This window comes from Bison bison, unplaced genomic scaffold (genome assembly GCF_000754665.1).
Source record: "Bison bison bison isolate TAMUID 2011002044 unplaced genomic scaffold, Bison_UMD1.0 scf7180017864213, whole genome shotgun sequence".
Classification (NCBI taxonomy): Eukaryota; Metazoa; Chordata; class Mammalia; order Artiodactyla; family Bovidae; genus Bison; species Bison bison.
Window position 1 is genome coordinate 5819729 of NW_011494785.1, and position 18178 is coordinate 5837906.

The 18178-nt window shown below is 41.9% G+C and overlaps 1 protein-coding gene across 7 annotated transcripts in view; it reads left to right on the forward strand.

Annotated features, from left to right (window-relative positions):
• The window catches only part of BCL2L13 (BCL2-like 13 (apoptosis facilitator)), a 50566-nt gene that overhangs the window by 20252 nt on the left and 12136 nt on the right, over positions 1-18178 (forward strand). For 2 of the 7 annotated variants that reach the window (XM_010845059.1, XM_010845060.1), the window contains exons 3-6: positions 5350-5457; positions 8277-8433; positions 11990-12059; positions 16790-16933. In XM_010845059.1, the coding sequence (XP_010843361.1) occupies positions 5350-5457; positions 8277-8433; positions 11990-12059; positions 16790-16933 (479 nt within the window). Of the gene's footprint in view, positions 1-5156; positions 5166-5346; positions 5458-8276; positions 8434-11989; positions 12060-16186; positions 16303-16789; positions 16934-18178 lie in introns of those variants that run through there. The other 5 variants (XM_010845064.1, XM_010845061.1, XR_825683.1 and 2 more) reach the window with 4 other exon arrangements.

An 18178-nucleotide genomic window follows, 5' to 3' on the forward strand; every position in this document is an offset into this window, starting at 1 on the left:
TTTAGAGATTTGGAAGGGGTGGTGAGTGGGGTCATTGTCTGTAGCGCTTTTTTTAAGTGATGTTGATTTGTTGGCTGTGCTGGGCCTTTGGTGCCTTGAGCGGGCTCTTCTCTAGCTGCGGTGAGCGGGGGGCTGCTCTCCAGTCGCGGTGCTTGGGCTCCTCGCCCAGAACACCGGCTCTAGGTGCAGGCTCAGCACTTGGGGCGCGCGGACTCAGCTGCTCTGCAGCACGTGGCATCCTCCTGGACCAGGGACTTAACTCACGTCCTCTGCATTGGCAAGGCGGACTCAACCCCTGGACCACAGGAGAAGCCCTTTATTGAGCATTTTTGATGTGGTGAAACTTAACTTGCTTATCTCTTTGCCCTTGACAGCTTCCCTTTGTGGCAGGTATTGTTTCCCTGTTTCAGTAACAGTACAGGTTCAAGAAGGCTGTTTTCCTTGCCTGAGGTCCTGGGTAATGAACTGGAGTGCTTGGCAGGAAAGCTTTCCTTCCCTTCTATCGAGATGCCTTCCAGAAAGCCAGAAGGAAGAGAGAGAATTTCTTCGAAAGAAATGATCGACCCACAATAATTTTCTGATTTGTGTTTGCCTTATTTTAATAATGTTGCATATATTCTAGAAGTCACTTTACTGACTAGTGTAATTATATTAGTGCCATTGTAGAGCCATCTGAACTACAAATTACTTTAAAAAGGAAAGCCTGTTTTAATTATAACCAACTTTAATTTATTGTAAGTCTGTCTGTAAGTGAACTAAGCTAGTCCCTGACATACAAACGCTGTCTGATTGCACTTAGGTAAAGTACTTTGAGTAGTCAGAATTCTATAGCAAAAGCACAGTGATGGTTGTCAAGGGCTGAAGAGAGGAGGTCATGGAGAGTTACTGTTTAATGGGTCTGAAGTTTCAGTTTTACAAAATGAAGAGTTCTGGAGGTGTATGGCAGTGATGGCTGCACAACATTATGAATGTATTTAATACCACTGAACTGTAGACTTAAAAATGATAAAGATGGTAAAATTTGTTAGGTGTATTTTACCAGAATAAAACAAAAAGCCCATACGCCAAGATAGATTTTTATGCTTGACGAGAATTTATAAAGATTACCCTCCTCATAGGATACATTGTCTTGAAATTTTGCATAAGATTGTTTTTGTTTTATGTAATTTAAAAACTTACCAACTTTATTAAGAATCATTAACAAAAATTGCATGTATTTAAGGTGTACAGTGTGATGGTTTCATATAAACATTGATTGTGAAGTGATCGCCACAAGCAGGCTAATCGGCATTCTTTTTTTTTTTATCATCCCCACCCCTCTCCCTTCTGGTAGCTACCTGTTGGTTCTCTATGAGTCTGTTTCTGTTTTGTTATATTTGTTCACTTGTTTTGTTTTTTAGATTCCATTTATAAGTGAAATCATATGGTATTTGTCTTTGTCTGACTTCTTGCACTTAGCATGATATCCTCTAGGCCCATCCATGTTGTCACAGATGGCAGGATTTCATTCTTTTTAGTGGCTGAACAGTTCAGTTAGGTTCAGTTCAAAGGGTCTGAAAGAGTCGCAAAGAGTTGGACACGACTGAGCAACTGAGCTGAACTGATACACACACACCCATGCTCACTGCAGCACTATTGACAATAATTAAGCATGGGAACACCCTAAGTGTCCATCAGCAGACGAATCAATGGATAAAGAAGGTGTGGCGCACATACGTGACGGAATACTGTTCAGCCTTTCATACTGTTCATGGGCTTCTCAAGGCAAGAACACTGAAGTGGATGAGATGGTTGGATGGCATCACCAACTCAATAGACGTGAGTTTGAGTAAACTCAGGGAGTTGGTGATAGACAGGGAGGCCTTGGGACCCATGGGGTCGAAAAGAGTCGGACACGACTGAGCAACTGAACTGAACTGTTCAGCCACTAAAAAAGAAGGAAATCCTGCCATCTGTGACAACATGGATGGACCTAGAGGGTATTATGGTAAGTGAAGGAAGTCAGACAAAGACAAATACCGTATGATTTCACTTATATATGGAATCTAAAAAACGAAACAAATGAACAAATGTAACAAAACAGAAACAGATTCATCCAACCATCTCATCCGTTTCAGTATTTATAGTCCGATTCTCACATCCATACGTGATCACTGGAAAAACCATACCTTTGACTAGACAGACCTTTGTTGGCAAAGTAATGTCTGCTTTTTAATTAAATGCTGTCTAGGTTGGTCATAGCTTTTCTTCCAAGGAGCAAGTGTCTTTTAATTTCATGGGTGCAGTCACCATCTGCAGTGATTTTGGAGCCCAAGAAAATAAAGTCTGTCACTGTTTCCATTGTTCCTCTATTTGCCATGAAGTGATGGGACCAGATGCCATGATCTTAGTTTTCTGAATGTTCAGTTTTAAGCCAACTTTTTCACTCTCCTCTTTCACTTTCATCAAGAGGCTCTTTAGTTCTTCTTTGCTTTTTGCCATAAAGGTGGTGTCATCTGCATATCTGAGGTTATTGATATTTCTCCCAGCAATCTTGATTCCAGCTTGTGCTTCATCCAGCCCAGCATTGCTCATGATGTACTCATAAGCAGGGTGACAGTATACAGCCTTGACATATTCCTTTTCCTATTTGTAACCAGTCTGTTGTTCCATGTCCAGTTCTAACTGTTGCTTCCTGACCTGCATATAGGTTTCTCAAGAGGCAGGTCAGGTGGTCTGGTATTCCCATCTCTTTCAGAATTTTCCACAGTTTGTTGTGATCCACACAGTCAAAGGCTTTGGTGTAGTCAATAAAGCAGAACTGGATGTTTTTCTGGAACTCTCTTGCTTTTCTGATGATCCATCGGATGTTGACAATTTGATCTCTGGTTCCTCTGCCTTTTCTAAATCCAGCTTGAACATCTGGAAGTTCACAGTTCACAAACTGTTGAAGCCTGGCTTGGAGAATTTTGAGCATTACTTTACTAGCGTGTGAGATGAGTGCAATTGTGTGGTAGTTTGAGCAGTCTTTGGCATTGCCTTTCTTTGGGATTGGAATGAAAACTGACCTTTTCCAGTCCTGTGGCCACTGCTGAGTTTTCCAAATTTGCTGGTATATTGAGTGTAGCACTTTCACAATATCTTTGAGGATTTGAAATAGCTCAGCTGGAATTCCATTCCCTCTACTAGCTTTGTTCATAGTGACGCTTGCTAAGGACCACTTGACTTCACATTCCAGGATGTCAGGCTCTAGCTGAGTGATCTCACTATCATGGTTATCTGGGTCATGAAGATCTTTTTTGTATAGTTCTTCTGTGTATTCTTGCCACCTCTTCTTAATATCTTTTGCTTCTGTCAAGTGCATACCATTTCTGTCCTTTATTGTGCCCATCTTTGCATGAAATGTTCTCTTGATATCTCTGATTTTCTTGAAGAGATCTCTAGTCTTTCCCATTCTATTATTTTCATCTATTTCTTCATATTGATCACTGAGGAAGGCTTTCTTATCTCTCCTTGCTGATTCTTATTCTTATTCTTATTCTCCTTGAATGAACTCTGCATTCAAATGGGTATAGCTTTCCCTTTCTCCTTTCCATTTTGCTTCTCTTCTTTTCTCAGCTATTTGTATCTCCTCAGGCAATCAATCATTTTGCCTTTTTGCATTTCTTTGGGGGATGTGTGTGTGTGTGTGTGTGTGTGTGTGTGTGTGTGTGTGTGTATGTATGTGTATGTGTATGTGTGTAAATTCTCCAGGCCAGAATACTGGAGTGGGTAACCTTTCCTTTCTCCAGGGGATCTTCCCAACCCAGGGATCGAACCGGGGTCTCCCACATTGCAGGCCTATTCTTTACCAGCTGAGCCAACAAGGGAAGCCATATATATATACACACACACTTGGATCTTTTTGAATTATTTTCTTCAGCATGATATCTGGAAGTGGAATTGTTGGATACTATGGTGGTCTGTTTTTAACTTTTTGAGGAGCCTCTGTATTGGTTTCTGTATTGACTGTATCAGTTAAACAGCCACAGGTATCATCTCCATTTTCACGACAGTGTACCACCTTGTCAGTGTTTGTTATTTACTGCCTCTTTGGTAATAGATGCTTTGACAGGTGTGAGGCGTTAATCTCAATGTGGCTTTGACTTGCATTTTCCGGGTAATTAGTTATGTTGAACATCTTTTCATGTGCCTGGTGGCATCTTTGTGTCTTCTTTGGAAATACCTATTGAGGTCCTCTGCCCAATTTAAATTGAGGCTTTTCTGTTTGGTTGTTTTTTTTTTAATGTCTAGCTGTATGTGTTCTTTATATATGCCAGATGTTATTGTTTGCAAATATCTTCTATTCATTAGGCTGCCTTTATACTTTGCACATGGTTTTTTTCACCATGCGAAGGCTTTTTAGTTTGATGAAGTCCCATTTGTTCATTTTTGCTTTTGTTCCCTTGCCTGAGGAGACATAGCCAAAAAAATGCTGAGATCCATGTCAAAGTGCATACTGCCTGTTTTCTTCTTGAATTTTATGGTTTCAGGTCTTATAAATCTTTAATCCATGGATTTGGGGTTGTTGTGTTTCCATTTTCACTTGTCTCCAGGTATTTTTATTTCCATTTTGATTTCTTCAGTGATCCATCGGTTGCTTAGTAGCATATTGTTGTAGGTAATGTTTTAAAATTTTTATTTATGTAGTTTCAACTAAGATATTTACATAGGCAGAAATGTTCAATCAAATGTCATTTAACCAGATATATATTAACCGGGACCATGAGGGGATCCTTTCTGTTGCATTTCTGGTACAAATACCTAAGGAATTGTATATTTCCCACGACAGAAACCCTTTTGAGGATCTGAGTTTTATTTTGGTTAGCTTCCTCTGTTCTCCTTTGTGTGCTACAGACCAAGCCCTTCTTTCCTTTTACTGCGTGAGAGTAGCTTTTGCCTCACACTTGGTTGTGTTCGTGGTTTTCCTAAGTTGGAAGATACAAATGCTTTGTTGATCATGGGCCTTCTCTTGGAACGCAGTTTGCATGAAGATACGAAGGTAAGGGAACATGATAACCTTTCAGGTTTTCTTCTCTATTATGTCAGAAATGTTTCTGAGCTGTCTTCTTCCTAGCAGCCCAACAGGAAGACGGGACGCAGGCTGAATTGGTGGTTCTGTCCTCACACTGGCCTGAGGCCTGAGCTCCAGTCACGGCTCCTCCAGGGGTGGGCTAGTGGTGCAACCTGCCTGGCCTCAGCCTCCTCATTTTTACAGTTCTCCTAGCCCTTGGCCATGATAATGAGTTTTGATTTTGTACTTTCTGACTTAATGCTTAAACATCCTATCCATGTTCTAATGTTTTCTGTAACCTTTCTTGTTGCTTTCAGGGGTTCAGCAAGATACAGTTTCACAATCTCTGGATCAAGAAGTTTTATTAAAAGTTAAAACTGAAATTGAAGAAGAGCTCAAATCCCTGGACAAAGAAATTTCTGAAGGTCTCTTTATTCTTATTTCCTAGTTAATTAGTGGCTCTGTTGGTGTGGTTTCATTCGTTTTTTTACAGTCAAGTGTTCACAGCATTACATAACTCCTTGGGTCTAGGATTATAGTGGTGAAACTAGAAGGTACCTTTTCCTTTCCTGGGGGATCTGTTTATATTGATAAGTTTCTAAAATATACGCAGCAGATGAGATGGACCCTTTTCTGGTGTTAAGTATTGGATTAAACAGTCATGTTAAGGTACTTTCCGTTCAGTGTGATTTGTTATCTTTATATTAATAACGTTAGAGAGAGAGCTGTCAGTGTGCTGCCTTCCTTCTCATGGATGTACTGTAGATGGTGGTCGCAGCACTGTGCCTGTGATTTTATGGCACAGACTTTGTGCTTAACATTAAATCGTAAACTTTAAAAATCCATATATCAAACGAAGATTTACTCAGTCTTTCCCTTATTTGTGGAGAGAAGCATTTGGGTTTTTTTTTTTTTTTTAATTATTTTTATTTTACTCTTGGCTCTGCTGGGTCTTCGTGGCTGCACACAGGCTGTCTCTAGTTATGGTGAGAAGGCGTGCTCTTCACTGTGGTGCCTTCTCTTACTACAGAGCGCAGGCTACAGTTGCGGAGCAGGGGCCCAGTTGCTCTGTGGCATGTAGAATTTTCCCAGACCAGGGATTGAACTCATGTCCCCTGCGTGGCAGGCGGATTCTTAACCACTGTACCACCAGAGCAGCCCTGGGTTATATCTTCCTTTACTTTCCATAAATAATTTTTGCAGCTTTATTGAGATATATACCAAAAATTTATCCATTTAAAGGTATACAGTTCAGTGGTTAGTATAATCACAGAATTGTACAGCCATCACCACAGTCTAAAATTGGAACATTGTTCACATCCCCAAAAGAAACCCTGTAGAAGGTAACAGTGACTTCCCATCTGCCCCCGCTCCCCCAGCCATATCATCCCCAACTAATCTGCTTCCTGTCTCCATACATTTTCCTGTCAGGGTCTGTATGTACGTGGAGTCACACACTGAGCAGCAGCTTGTGACTGGCTTCTGTCACTTAGCAGTGTTTTCAAGGGTCATCCACACATACCCACGTGTTTGATTTGATAAGATTTTATTTACTTATTTGAGTGATTTGATTTTGATTGATTTGATGGAATGGGATCGGATTGATTTGATTTGACTGAATAACAGGGACTGTTGTAAATTAGTGTTTAGTGAGGTGGTGGTGGGCTGTGGGGAGGGGGAAGCTCTCTGGGACCCTGTGGTAGATCTCAGTCTTCAGTGGGCTTATGCCTCTGGACTGAGAACTTCACGCTGATTTCTGGGTTTTTTCCCCTCCCCCTCAGGTGAGATAGGGTGGCTAGAGCAGGTTGGAGCTGGCAACAGGCACCTCAGAGACACTGTGGGTCTGCTCTCAGGCTACCGCAGTAGAGCAGATGTTTTAATAAAAAATCACATGCATTTTTGGCTTCTCAGTGCATATGAAAGTTATGTTGGCAACATACTGTGTTACACTAATTGTGCAGTAGCATTGCCTGGATTTACTTGATTTATTGATGGGATTAATTCAGATCGATTAGATTGGATTATGAATGGATCGTATTGATGGGATTTGATTGATTTGATTTGCTTCCCCTCACTGCTTGTAGAATCATAGTTCTCCAACTAGGGATCAAATCTAAATCTAGGCCACTGGCAGTGAAAGTATTGGTTGGAACTAGTGGACCAAGGAGGAGAAGGAACTGGCAACCCACTCCAGTATTCCTGCCGGAGAACCCTGTGGACAGCGGAGCTTGGTGAGCTGCTGTCCGTGCGCTCGCACAGAGTCGGATACAGCTGAAGCGACTTAGCATGCATGCATGCATTGGAGAAGGAATTGGCAACCCACTCCAGTATTCTTGCCTGGAGAATCACAGGGAGAGAGGAGCCTGGGGGGCTGCCGTCTGTGGGGTTGCACAGAGTCGGACACGACTGAAGCGACTTAGCAGCAGCAGCAGTGGACCAGGGAATTCCCTGCCCAGTAATTTTTAAAAAGAAGAAATAGAAATCATGTGTATAAATCAGCTCCCTGTTAGTAAGGAAAGAATATAAGTATAAATTTATAGAAAATTAGAAACTTAACATTAATCTTCTTTTATTTTCCTTTCCTTACATTTAACTGATTGATGCTTCAAACAGGATGCAGGGCAGATTCTCAGGACAGCACGCCGCTTGTCCCCACAACCAGGGGTTATATGTCCTGTCTGCTCCCTGGACCAGCATGGATTATTACTGCAGTCAGAGCAGGGCTGCGTCTGTGTAACAGGGAGTGAGGAATGGAGGAGGGGCTGGCTCTGTGGGTGGGCAGAGTGCATGACTGTGAGTTTAAAAGTTTGCTCTGAAAGAGAATGAAGGTCACGAGGTCCTCTGAGGTGGAAAAACTGATGAGAATCTGGTTTAAGAAGAGCCACATTTCTAGAGGTGAAAACAAATCGTCAGACCCCCCTGGGTGATGGGCTGGGAGAGGCTCTCCTTCGCCATCTTGGTTGGAACGGGTCTGCAGTCATTCACAAAGCTGGTCTGAGCATTTTGACATGTCATGTTAGCCCTTTTCTTCTCTTGAAACTGAGATTTTCCATAAAAATCTTTCTTTAAGAAAATCTTTAAATAGGGCCTCTTGAAAGAAAGATTAATGCCCAGTAACGATCGTCTGACGTTTTCAGTGGCTTACACTATGCTATGGTTCCCAGTAGTCCGCATCCTAACCCCCTGGGCTTATAGCACAACTTCTCACCTGTCATTCATGAGGGTGCACCTTTTGCTTCTTCAGCCTTCGCCAGCACAGGCTTCGACCGCCACACCTCGCCCGTGTTCAGCCCCGCGAACCCGGACAGCTCCGTGGAGGACTGCCTGGCCCACCTCGGGGAGAAGGCGGCGCAGGAGCTGCGGCCGCCCCTGCTCGGGGCCTGGCAGACGCTGCTCAGCCGGTGAGTGCCTCGGGCAAGTCCCCACCACTCCACGCTCTGAAGGCCTTATTTAGGTGAACAGTGTCGCTTTTCTCACTTGCCTTCATTTTTTCCTTTTTTGCTTTCCCTAATCCTCTCCTTTTTCATTTTGAGCAGTGATGTAATTGTTCCAGCATGAATTTGACTGTATTTATTTGTTGGACTGTCTGGTTTCAACAGATGCTTTCCCTGGTTGTAACTGCAGGCTGTTTCACTGGTCCTAACCACTTTTTACCACCACTGTCCTGGCCAGCATGACTGGAATGGCTGGGTCTCACGCACTGTACGGTGGGGTTGGCGTTGTGTCAGCTTGGGGCGCCCGGATGCGGCTCAGCTTTGGGTTGCACACCTGCCCGTGGTGCTTCTGCCACACTCCTGCTGTGGGAACTTCTCTTCCAGCTGTCAGCCAGAAGCAGGAAGCTCATCGTGAAAGTCTATTAGCAGAAAGCCAAGTCATTTATTGAAAATCTTAAAAATTCCTTTTCCTTAATTCTTTGCTTAGAGTTGTTAAGAAATTGGTATGAATTAGAAAAAAAATGTCTGTCTTAATAAAGATTGACTGCAGTTAACACAAGGTGAAGACGGTTCCTTTACTAAAAGGGCCAATATTCAGGTGCCAAGTCACTGTTGTAGTAGGTGATCCCTTACCTTGACAAAGCAAAGTGTGTATGTTGCCATTTGTTAGAAGGAAGCAATTTGGGTTTAAGGTGAATTCCGTTTGTTTCTTCATATTCTAGTGACATGAGTAAATGTAAAAATCCAAACTATACATAGGAAACAGTGAAATGAAAATCATATCTAGATTTTCTTAACTTTATACATAGAAAGTTTTAAAAATAAATGTGGGGACAAGATCCTGGGTGTGGGAATTACAACTTCCACAGAAAATGTGGAGGTGCAGCCCAGCAGTGGCTTATGGAGTGTTTGTTGGGGGCGGGCGCGGTCAGGCAATTTCCAAGCTTCTGACTCGAGAGGAGCCGTACTTTGATTTAGTTTATGTGTGGAGATTTCATCTTAGATTTGAAGAAACCTGCTTTTTGGCCAAAATAAACATAGAAAACTTACAAAAGCGGTTAGGACTGGGATTAAAGTAACTGAGAAGCATGAGACAAAACCTGTTCCCAACCTTGATGCAGATTATTTGTATCAATCATTTCCCTCTATCTCAGTTTCTGTGTTAATTTTAACTTTACTGGGATATTATTAGTTCTCTGAGAAACAGTATAGTTTTATATATGTACAATTACGTGAAGGACAGGATTATATGTTTTCGGAGTCCTTTTCATGATCTACAGGAAAAGATGGTACCTTTTCACTGCAAAGTAAATTATATTTTTAAAAAATACAGTCTTGGGTGAATATTTGTTTTGTTTTCCCAGTAGCTTAACAACTCTAAAAAGTTACTAATACCTTGAGAATAACTGATGGTGAACTACAAGTATTATACAGGTTGGTGGCAGTATCTTTTAAGGTAGAAAATACCACTTATTCCTCCAGTTTTGTTGAAGTAGAAAATTAATTGTGAACTCTTCACATAGCCAAGCACCAGCAATTTGAAGGTTTTTTTCCCCAAATTGTCCTGGCTGTCCAGTGGTTAGACTTTGCAGTTTCACTACCAAGGGTACAGCTTCAATCCCTAAGATCCTGCAAGCCTCACAGCATGGCAAAAAAGAAAGATCTTTAAATTTAAAAAGTTCCTCCCCTCAGTTGTCTTCTTTGCAGAGTCAGGTCGCTCATTAGATCGGGCTGGTTTTTCAGGCTGCTTGTTTTCTGTGTTTCAATTTCCCTTGGAGCGTTTTAATCTGCTGAATCTCTAATGTGCATATATGTGTGTACATACAGCGTTTCAAATCATGTTTCATTCTGGCGGATGCTAACGTCATTTAGCCTGATAAACTCCCCGTCAGGACCCCTGTGCCGCCCAGCAGCAGCAGACAGTTCAGTTCAGGAAAGGACGTGAAGGGACTGAATGCCCAAGTAGAGCTGCAGGGAGCACGTGGGCAGCAGATGGTAGCCTGTTTGCTGGAGTCCAGTGTCGGCCCAAGTCTTCCAGCTGTTCTCCGGGTACTTCAGTGGAAATGTGACAGCAGGAAGGTCGTACATAATATCTTACTGGAAGGGCCACCCATGGTCTTGGTACTTCAGTGTCCCGGTGGTACGCTGTCGCACAGACTTACAGAAGAGGGCCACACGTGTGTCAGAGCTGTTCTGTGTAACGTCCAGACCTGTGCGCTGTCCAACGGGAAATGAAGGTCACACGTATGTAACTTGACATTTTCTAGCAGCTGTGTAAAAAAATTAAATGTAGATTTTAAAATACATTGTATTTAACTCAGTGTGTTAAAAATATTCTAGTTTTAACATGTATCCATTACAGAAATCATTGGTGAGCTATCGTAGGGTCTTTTTTCTTAGCGAGTCTGCCATCCGGTGGTTCCTCTCCCGTTGCAGTCCAGATGCTGGCCAGCTACCAGGGGCATCACTGCCATCGTGACCATGTCAAAACCCTGATTCAAAACAGGGACCTTGTGGCCTTTGGAGCCAGAGCTCATTGGGTGTGAATTCCTATTCTGTGTTGCCCTTTGCCATCTCTGTGGATTTAGGATAGTCTCTTAGCTTTTCTGAGCTTCAGTTTCCTAGTGTGTACTAGGATATATAAAGCACAAATGTATTAAAATGTAAAACATCACAGTAAGCTACCAGGAAGTGTACCTGTTATAAGTCTTAACTGTTCAAAAGACTGAAGTGATCAGGTTGTTCAAAGCAGAAAATGCCTTTGGAGTGAATTTTACAATCCTTTAAAAGCAAGATTCCTCTCCTTTTTTTAACATGTGTGTTAATTCTTTGCCCACAAAAGGTGGGTGGAGGTAAATTTTTATTAAATCTGTTATGCAAGCACTTGGTGCCTTCACCTTGCTGCCAAGTATCTGTTGTGGTTGTTAATTTGCATAGAAACCCAGGCATAGAACACAGCACTCACATCCCCTCAGTAGATGAGTGTCTGTGTGACTGGAATGGGCAGGAGAGCCTTGGCCTGGAGCTGGTGTCAGTGACTCCAGATTTAAAGTAGCATGTTTATTTGCCTTCTTATGCCTCCAATTTGAACAGTCTTCCAGTGACAATATCTCTGTAAGTTTTAAATACTTTACATTTTTTGCCTTTAGGAGTTTATATTGTTGTTTTATATTAACAAAATCATTTTTATTGTTTGCTCTTACTTGATTCTATTAATAACTGTATATATTTATCTGCAACATAGAAATCTTATTGGATAAGATTCAATTACAAAAATATTGTTATTTTTCTTATGTTGTGAACTGCTTTCCCAAGCTGGTAGCATAAATCTTACCTGTAGAGAATGCTTAAAGAAAAATGCATAGCAAATGGTAAAAGCCAGTCTCATAGAAAATTATCTGTTGAATCATCTGTGTTACTTTAGTGCAAGTTCTACAGCAGAGTAGTGACTGTATATTTATTCATCTGGAAATTTAGAATTTTCCTTCTTTGTGACACAGATTTTTAAAAAAAATCCCTACAGGCCAGTGACATATCAGGCATATCGGGAATGTACACTGGAGACCACAGTTCATGCCAGCGGCTGGAATAAGGTATCAACCAAGTTATCTTTTCTGTTACAAGATTGTAGTGTGTTAATGATAAAGTCCAGGAGGGGATTGTTAGCATCGTGTGAGAGCTCATTGTTCCATGAACCCAGCTGTGTTACGTGGGTGTGTCTGATGAAGGCTGGCCCAGAACCGAGGGTGCTGTCGTGCTCTATCTTCCTTCCATCTGTCCTGAATCCCCATTATCTCTTCATTTCTCTCCAGACGGTTGTTTGTGCACAGGTGAGTATGTTTTTGGGGAAAAGCACAGGCTCCATTTGGGACGGCTTCTGGGGTTCTTACAGGAGGAGCCTTGGTTGTGCTGATGTTGACAAGGTGTCTCATGCCATGTCTCATCTGAGTGTTGCAGCTGTCCCCTCAGAGGGGGCAGAAGGGACTTCATTAGCTTTTGTCTTATTAGGTCAGGTGAAGAATCAGTTATAAAAGAAAAGTTCTTGCTTAAGACCCCTTGACCAGTACATGTTAGAACCAGCACTGGAGCTGAGATCTGATTCCCACTTTAGTGCTTGGTGTCTTTCTGCTCTCCCTTGCTGCTCACCCACTGTTTCAGGCCATGTGGTCCACTTGTCACCTTGTTGAGGCAGAGTCTCGGGAGAGGTGGTCTAGGCTCATCCAGTTCACCAGGAGGAGGTCTGGCCCTTAGTGATGTGGTGCTTGGGATGAGAAAGTGCAATACAGTTATTTTTATAAGTAGCCCCTCTACTGAGAATTATACTGCTATAAGCCAGACTGTGTGACTTCATATATCTAATTGATGTATATTATTTTTACTCACCTTAATACAGGCTTTGAAGGCATTAGAGCATAATCATTAGCATCATGGGCCTGTAATCGGACTTGTTTCTGTATCAGCTTTGCCACTGACTAGGTGCACATCTTAGGGCAGGTTAGTTAAGCAGGTGAGGTCTTGATGTTCACATTTGTGACATGGAGACCATACCACTAACCTCAGAAGTGTTACTAGAACTGAATGACATCATGTGTGTTGAGTGCTTGTTTTAGGGCATCATCTGGCACCACAGTGAGCACTCCGCAAACAGTGGCTGTTGTGTTAGCTTTGACACATGGAGCCTTGTTCCCAAACAGTCGCTGTTAGAGTTATATTATGTTACTGTGAAAGAGTTGTTAGAATATCTGTTTCACTTACTTTATGGAATAAAGCAAACCTCTCTTATGAACACTTGAAATAGATTTTATAAATAAAAGTGAGCTTGGTTATGATGTATTTCTTTGTATATCCAACAGCAAATAATTGAGATCCCTAATATCACTAGCCTTGTCCCCTATCTTACATTTTTATCCTATTGCCCTTAAGATTGTTACAGTCAGCTCTTGTTTGTCTCCCTTTCCGCATCCTATGGTTATCCAAAAAAATGCAAGTAACCCCAGTCTTCATGTTTCCTCTTCACCCATCCTTTTTCCCCACCACCCCATTCCCTAGTTCATTTCAGTCCCTTACCTGAACCACAGGCCAGACTCCGCGAGGCTTGAGCCTTCGTGGAAGTGAAGCCCCTGGAATAGGACCTGCTCTGCGGTCCCGCACTGCTCTCTCAGTCCCTTAGGGCAGAAAAGAGCCCAGCTTGTCATGATAAGCAGCTGAAATGCCTCCTTCCACCCCAGTCAAAATCAGATTGGCTAATTTAAGCATTTAGCCCATATCTTGTATTTTATATTTTGCACAAGTATTTGCAAAATTTTGATATAACATCACTATATGAAGTGGCTGTCTGGTAGGTAAATGAGGCGCAAATGAAAAAGTGTTCACAAAGCATGCCCAGTTTCCAAGCTGAATGTCAGTTCATCTGAGTAAAGATTGTAAAAGCATCTCGGTAAAATGCTCTTTAAATCAAAGTAACTGGAGGAAGAAAAGCTGGTCACAAACCCATATTAATAGAATGATTTTTTCAAAAGTATATGTGTAAAATGTAGGCTGTGTAGAATGTATATACTGAGGAAAATAATTGGAATGTATGCCAGAATATTAAATAATCCATAGTAGTTATCTCAGAATCATGGGTTATTCTTTAATTCTTTATTATCCCTCATGGCGATTGGTTTTTTTCTCTGAACTTATCTGCTTATAGGAAAAGAAGAAAATGACCATGAGAGAGGAAAGCTAGAGTGTTTAGTGCCTGGTGCTCACATGGTAACAAGTAGACTGTGGAAGTGCAATAGCAAGGAAGAGTTCGTTTGCTTTGGTTGATTTTTAGTGCAAATTACATCACTCATCTTTTAAAATCTTGTACTGAAACGTCAGGTGTACAGAGTGGAGCACGCAGTGTGATGGACTTGCACCCGTCCCTCAGCCTCAGCAGTTGTCAGCCTGTGTCTGGTCTTGTTCGTCTGTTCCCCACTCTCCCCTGGATTATCTTGACGCACACCCTGTAGATACATTAGTGTGTATTTCCAACACCTCAATTATTAGCAGTAATTTTAATATCATCAGACAGCCTGTTTAGTATTCACATCTTCCCAGTTTCATGAAGATATTTTCCTAAGCTCGTTTGAGAATTGAGATCCAAACAAAGCTCACGAATAGTATTTGCCAGGCCTCCCTGTCCCTAACCATCTCCCGGAGTTCACCCAAGTTCATGTCCATTGAGTCAGTGATGCCATCCAACCATCTCATCCTCTCTGCCCTGTTGTCCTCTTGCCCTCAATCTTTCCCAGCATCAGGGTCTTTTCCAGTGAGTCAGCTCTTCGCATCATGTGGCCAAAGTATTGGAGCTTCAGCTTCAGCGTCAGTCCTTCCAATGAGTTTTCAGGGTTGATTTCCCTTAGAATTGACTGGTTTGATGTCCTTGCTGTCCATTAGGTGTACAGATGATACAGAACTCTTGTGAATAGTGAAATGTGGAGTTGATGGAAACAATTGTAGAAATACCCATGAAGCTTTGTGACCACAGCAGTTAGAGGGCAGTGGGTATGACTGTACAAAGACGATCTAAGTTATAAACTGTGAGAGTGTCATCAACCAAGTAGAAGATGCTAGTCTTACAAAAGGAAGCCTCTGCACTCACTGCATTTCAAGGAGTATGTAATTGCAATGAAGAAGATTCAGGAAAGAGTAACAAATGATGAAAGCGGTGGAGCAGTTGCTATATGAAGAATGGACTAGAAGGTTAGATTTCAGCGTAAAAAGTAATAGTGAATCAGAGGGAATACGGTTAAGGACTAACGTTAAGACAGTGAGAGGATTACAGGCTTATCTCTAGATTATTGTATCATAAAACTAGGGCAGCTACGCTTGATACGTGAAAGAGGTGAATTTTAAACAATAAGAGTATTACTCTATATGGCAAGTCTGAAACATTTGCGGCTCATTTCTGAGAGGCAGTAGAGCTTAAATGTGAATAACTTTAAGACATTGCGTGTAGTACATTACTGTGGGAAATGAGAATGTTTTGAGGCCTGCAGGGCCCCAGGCCCTAGGGGTTGGTGTGATGTGTCTGCTGGGCTGGTTCACAGCTCCCCTCCCTGCCCCAGCTGAGACTGAATATGGAGCTGGACGAGCAGCTGTGCTCCTCTTTTCAGGAGTGCTGCAGGTGTCTGCTCGTGCAGAAAGCCTTGTGGAGTCCTGTCTGTAGCCCTGCACCCCTCTGCTGGTGCTGAGAAGCGATTTTGACTGCACTTGGGGCTAGAGTTCTTTTAGAATACCAAAAAGGAAGATGTGTGTTTGCCACATTTTTCTTTCAGACTTTTTAATAGAGATTCCCTCGGAGCCGCTTTTACTTAAAAAAAAAACAAACAGAATATTAGTAAGGATATAAACTCATTGTCTTTTCTGTTTGTCCTCTTCTGCAGAAATATATTGTAATCCCTCAGCTATGACCTTGGCAGGTCAGTGACAGGAAACTGGTTTCATTTCCTTTGGCGGTCCTTTTTGATGTTGTAGTCAGAAGGATTTCAGGCAGATGGTTAGCTGAAAGTACTTAGTTCTCTTCAGTATGCAGGGCGTTTTGGGGAAGGAAAAGGACTCTAGTTAGTCTCTGTCATAAATTTTAATGACTTTTTAATATTGAGCCATAAGGTTATTAGTGATACTAACAACTCTGGTTTTTGATGACTTGTGTAAGATGGTTCATGACTTTGAAAGTGTTGTGTTCAATTAGGTAATAAACGGACAAGGACAGCGTGCACCAAGTGCAAAAGATGCACACTTGAAAGTGTGTTGGCACCGTGTCCCCGCTGCGCTCTTCCTAGGCTGCCACTGTCGCCAGTTTCTTAGGTATTTTCCAAAAATACTGGAGGGTTCTACAGTGTTCACGCAAATGGTGCCATCATTGTACACACCCTGCTTTATCTTTTTTCACTGAAGATAAATCTTGGCAGTTGGGCAGTGCACAGTCTAATTCATTTTAACAGCTTCTTGATATTTTTCTGGATGACCAAAATTTGACAGTGCCTGTTGGGTCATTTCCAGTCTTTAGCTGTTTTAATGCTTCAGTGAATTTCCTGTACATATGTAATTACACATAACATGCGTGTGTGCACACACGGAGGCCTGGTTGTTTTCATATAATGACATTTGTACCACCCTGTGGTATAAAACGTACATGCAGTTTTCTCCAAAATTCATGTTGAGGTCACTGTTTATTATAATAAAAAGGGAATTCCATAGAGATGCACCGAAATGTGTTTTCTAGTAGTTGAACATGTAGAATGACCTGTACGAATTTCAGTTTGTGTTTTACTCCCTCATCTTTGTGTTGAAGATTTTGGTGCCTCTGATTTTGCTACGACAAATGCTTCTGGAGCTGACGAAACGCGGCCAGGAGCCGCTGGGCACGCTGCTGCAGTTCGGCGTGACGTTCCTGGAGGACCACGCGGCCGAGTACATCATCCAGCAGGGTGGCTGGGTACGTGCCTGCAAGTTGTTGTGGTTGTTCTAAATTTTTTCTTTAAGAAAAAAAAATTAAGTCTTTCATGGTTGTTTTTAACAGCCTAGGTTAAATTCATTGGTATTATCATTCAGTATTAATAATGTGATTGAATGGTGATCAATGGAAAGGCTATTCATGCAGTTTAATCTACTAAGATTTTGCAATACTTCGGAGTACATATGTGGTATTTTTAAAAAGTGTTTATGAAACATTTTACACTAGCACAGAGCACAGAGGTAACCGAGGGATGAGGACTAGTAAATGAGCAACTGTGTGTCTACCGTCCCGCGGAAGGAAGAGCACAGCCAGCCCTCGGGGTCTCCTCTTCGCCCCTGGATTTCCACATACAGGGGCGGCCCCTGTCTGAATTGTAGCTTCAATATACACGTATTCCCAGATAGTGTATTATCTTGTTTGTTTGGACTTTATGTAAATAGTGTCATATGTATTCCTCTGTAACTTGCTTTTTTCATTCACTGTTATATTCTTGAGATTCATCTAGGTCATTGTTTCTCAACTTTTTTTCATTATCTCCTTCCTTCCTGAGGATCCTTTTTAGACATGTTTATTCTTATCATCTCCCTCCCCATGAGAGATTTTCAAAGTGCACATCCAAGTCTGTCTGTGTGCCGAGGCCGAGGCCTTTGACGTGGCTACGATTCTCCCCTCTCCACACCAGTTTTCACCCTCTGTGGATTCCCTCTGCGAATGCGTAATCTGAGTCCACGTGTTGGTGGGCGTTTGGTTTTTAAATATGTCCCAGCTTATCGGTAGTTTATTTAACGACAGTCTTGCCGCTGGACAGGTCCACCTTTCTGCGGTTGGAAGCATTGCTCTTTGGAACACTGTCGGGCACGTGTGCAGGAGTGCCTCTGGCCATACGCCTGGGAAGGAATTTCCGGTTCCAGCAGTGTAGACATGTTCTGAGTTGCAAGACAACGCCCAACTGTTTTCACAGTGTTTTCCGACTTGTCCTCTGTCAGCAGCTTGTGAAAATTTTTTTAATGTGAGAAATTTTGTTGTTCTGTCTCTTCCATAACATTTATTATTGTCAGACTTATTAATTTTAATAATTATTTATTAAAATAAGATTGTTTAGGAATAATTGTAAATTTACAAGTTACAAAGGTAAAGCAATCCCACATCCCCTTCCCCCAGTTTCCCACGTTAGCATCTTACATAACTATGGCTCCTTTGTCCAATTGATTTTTTCCTATTGCT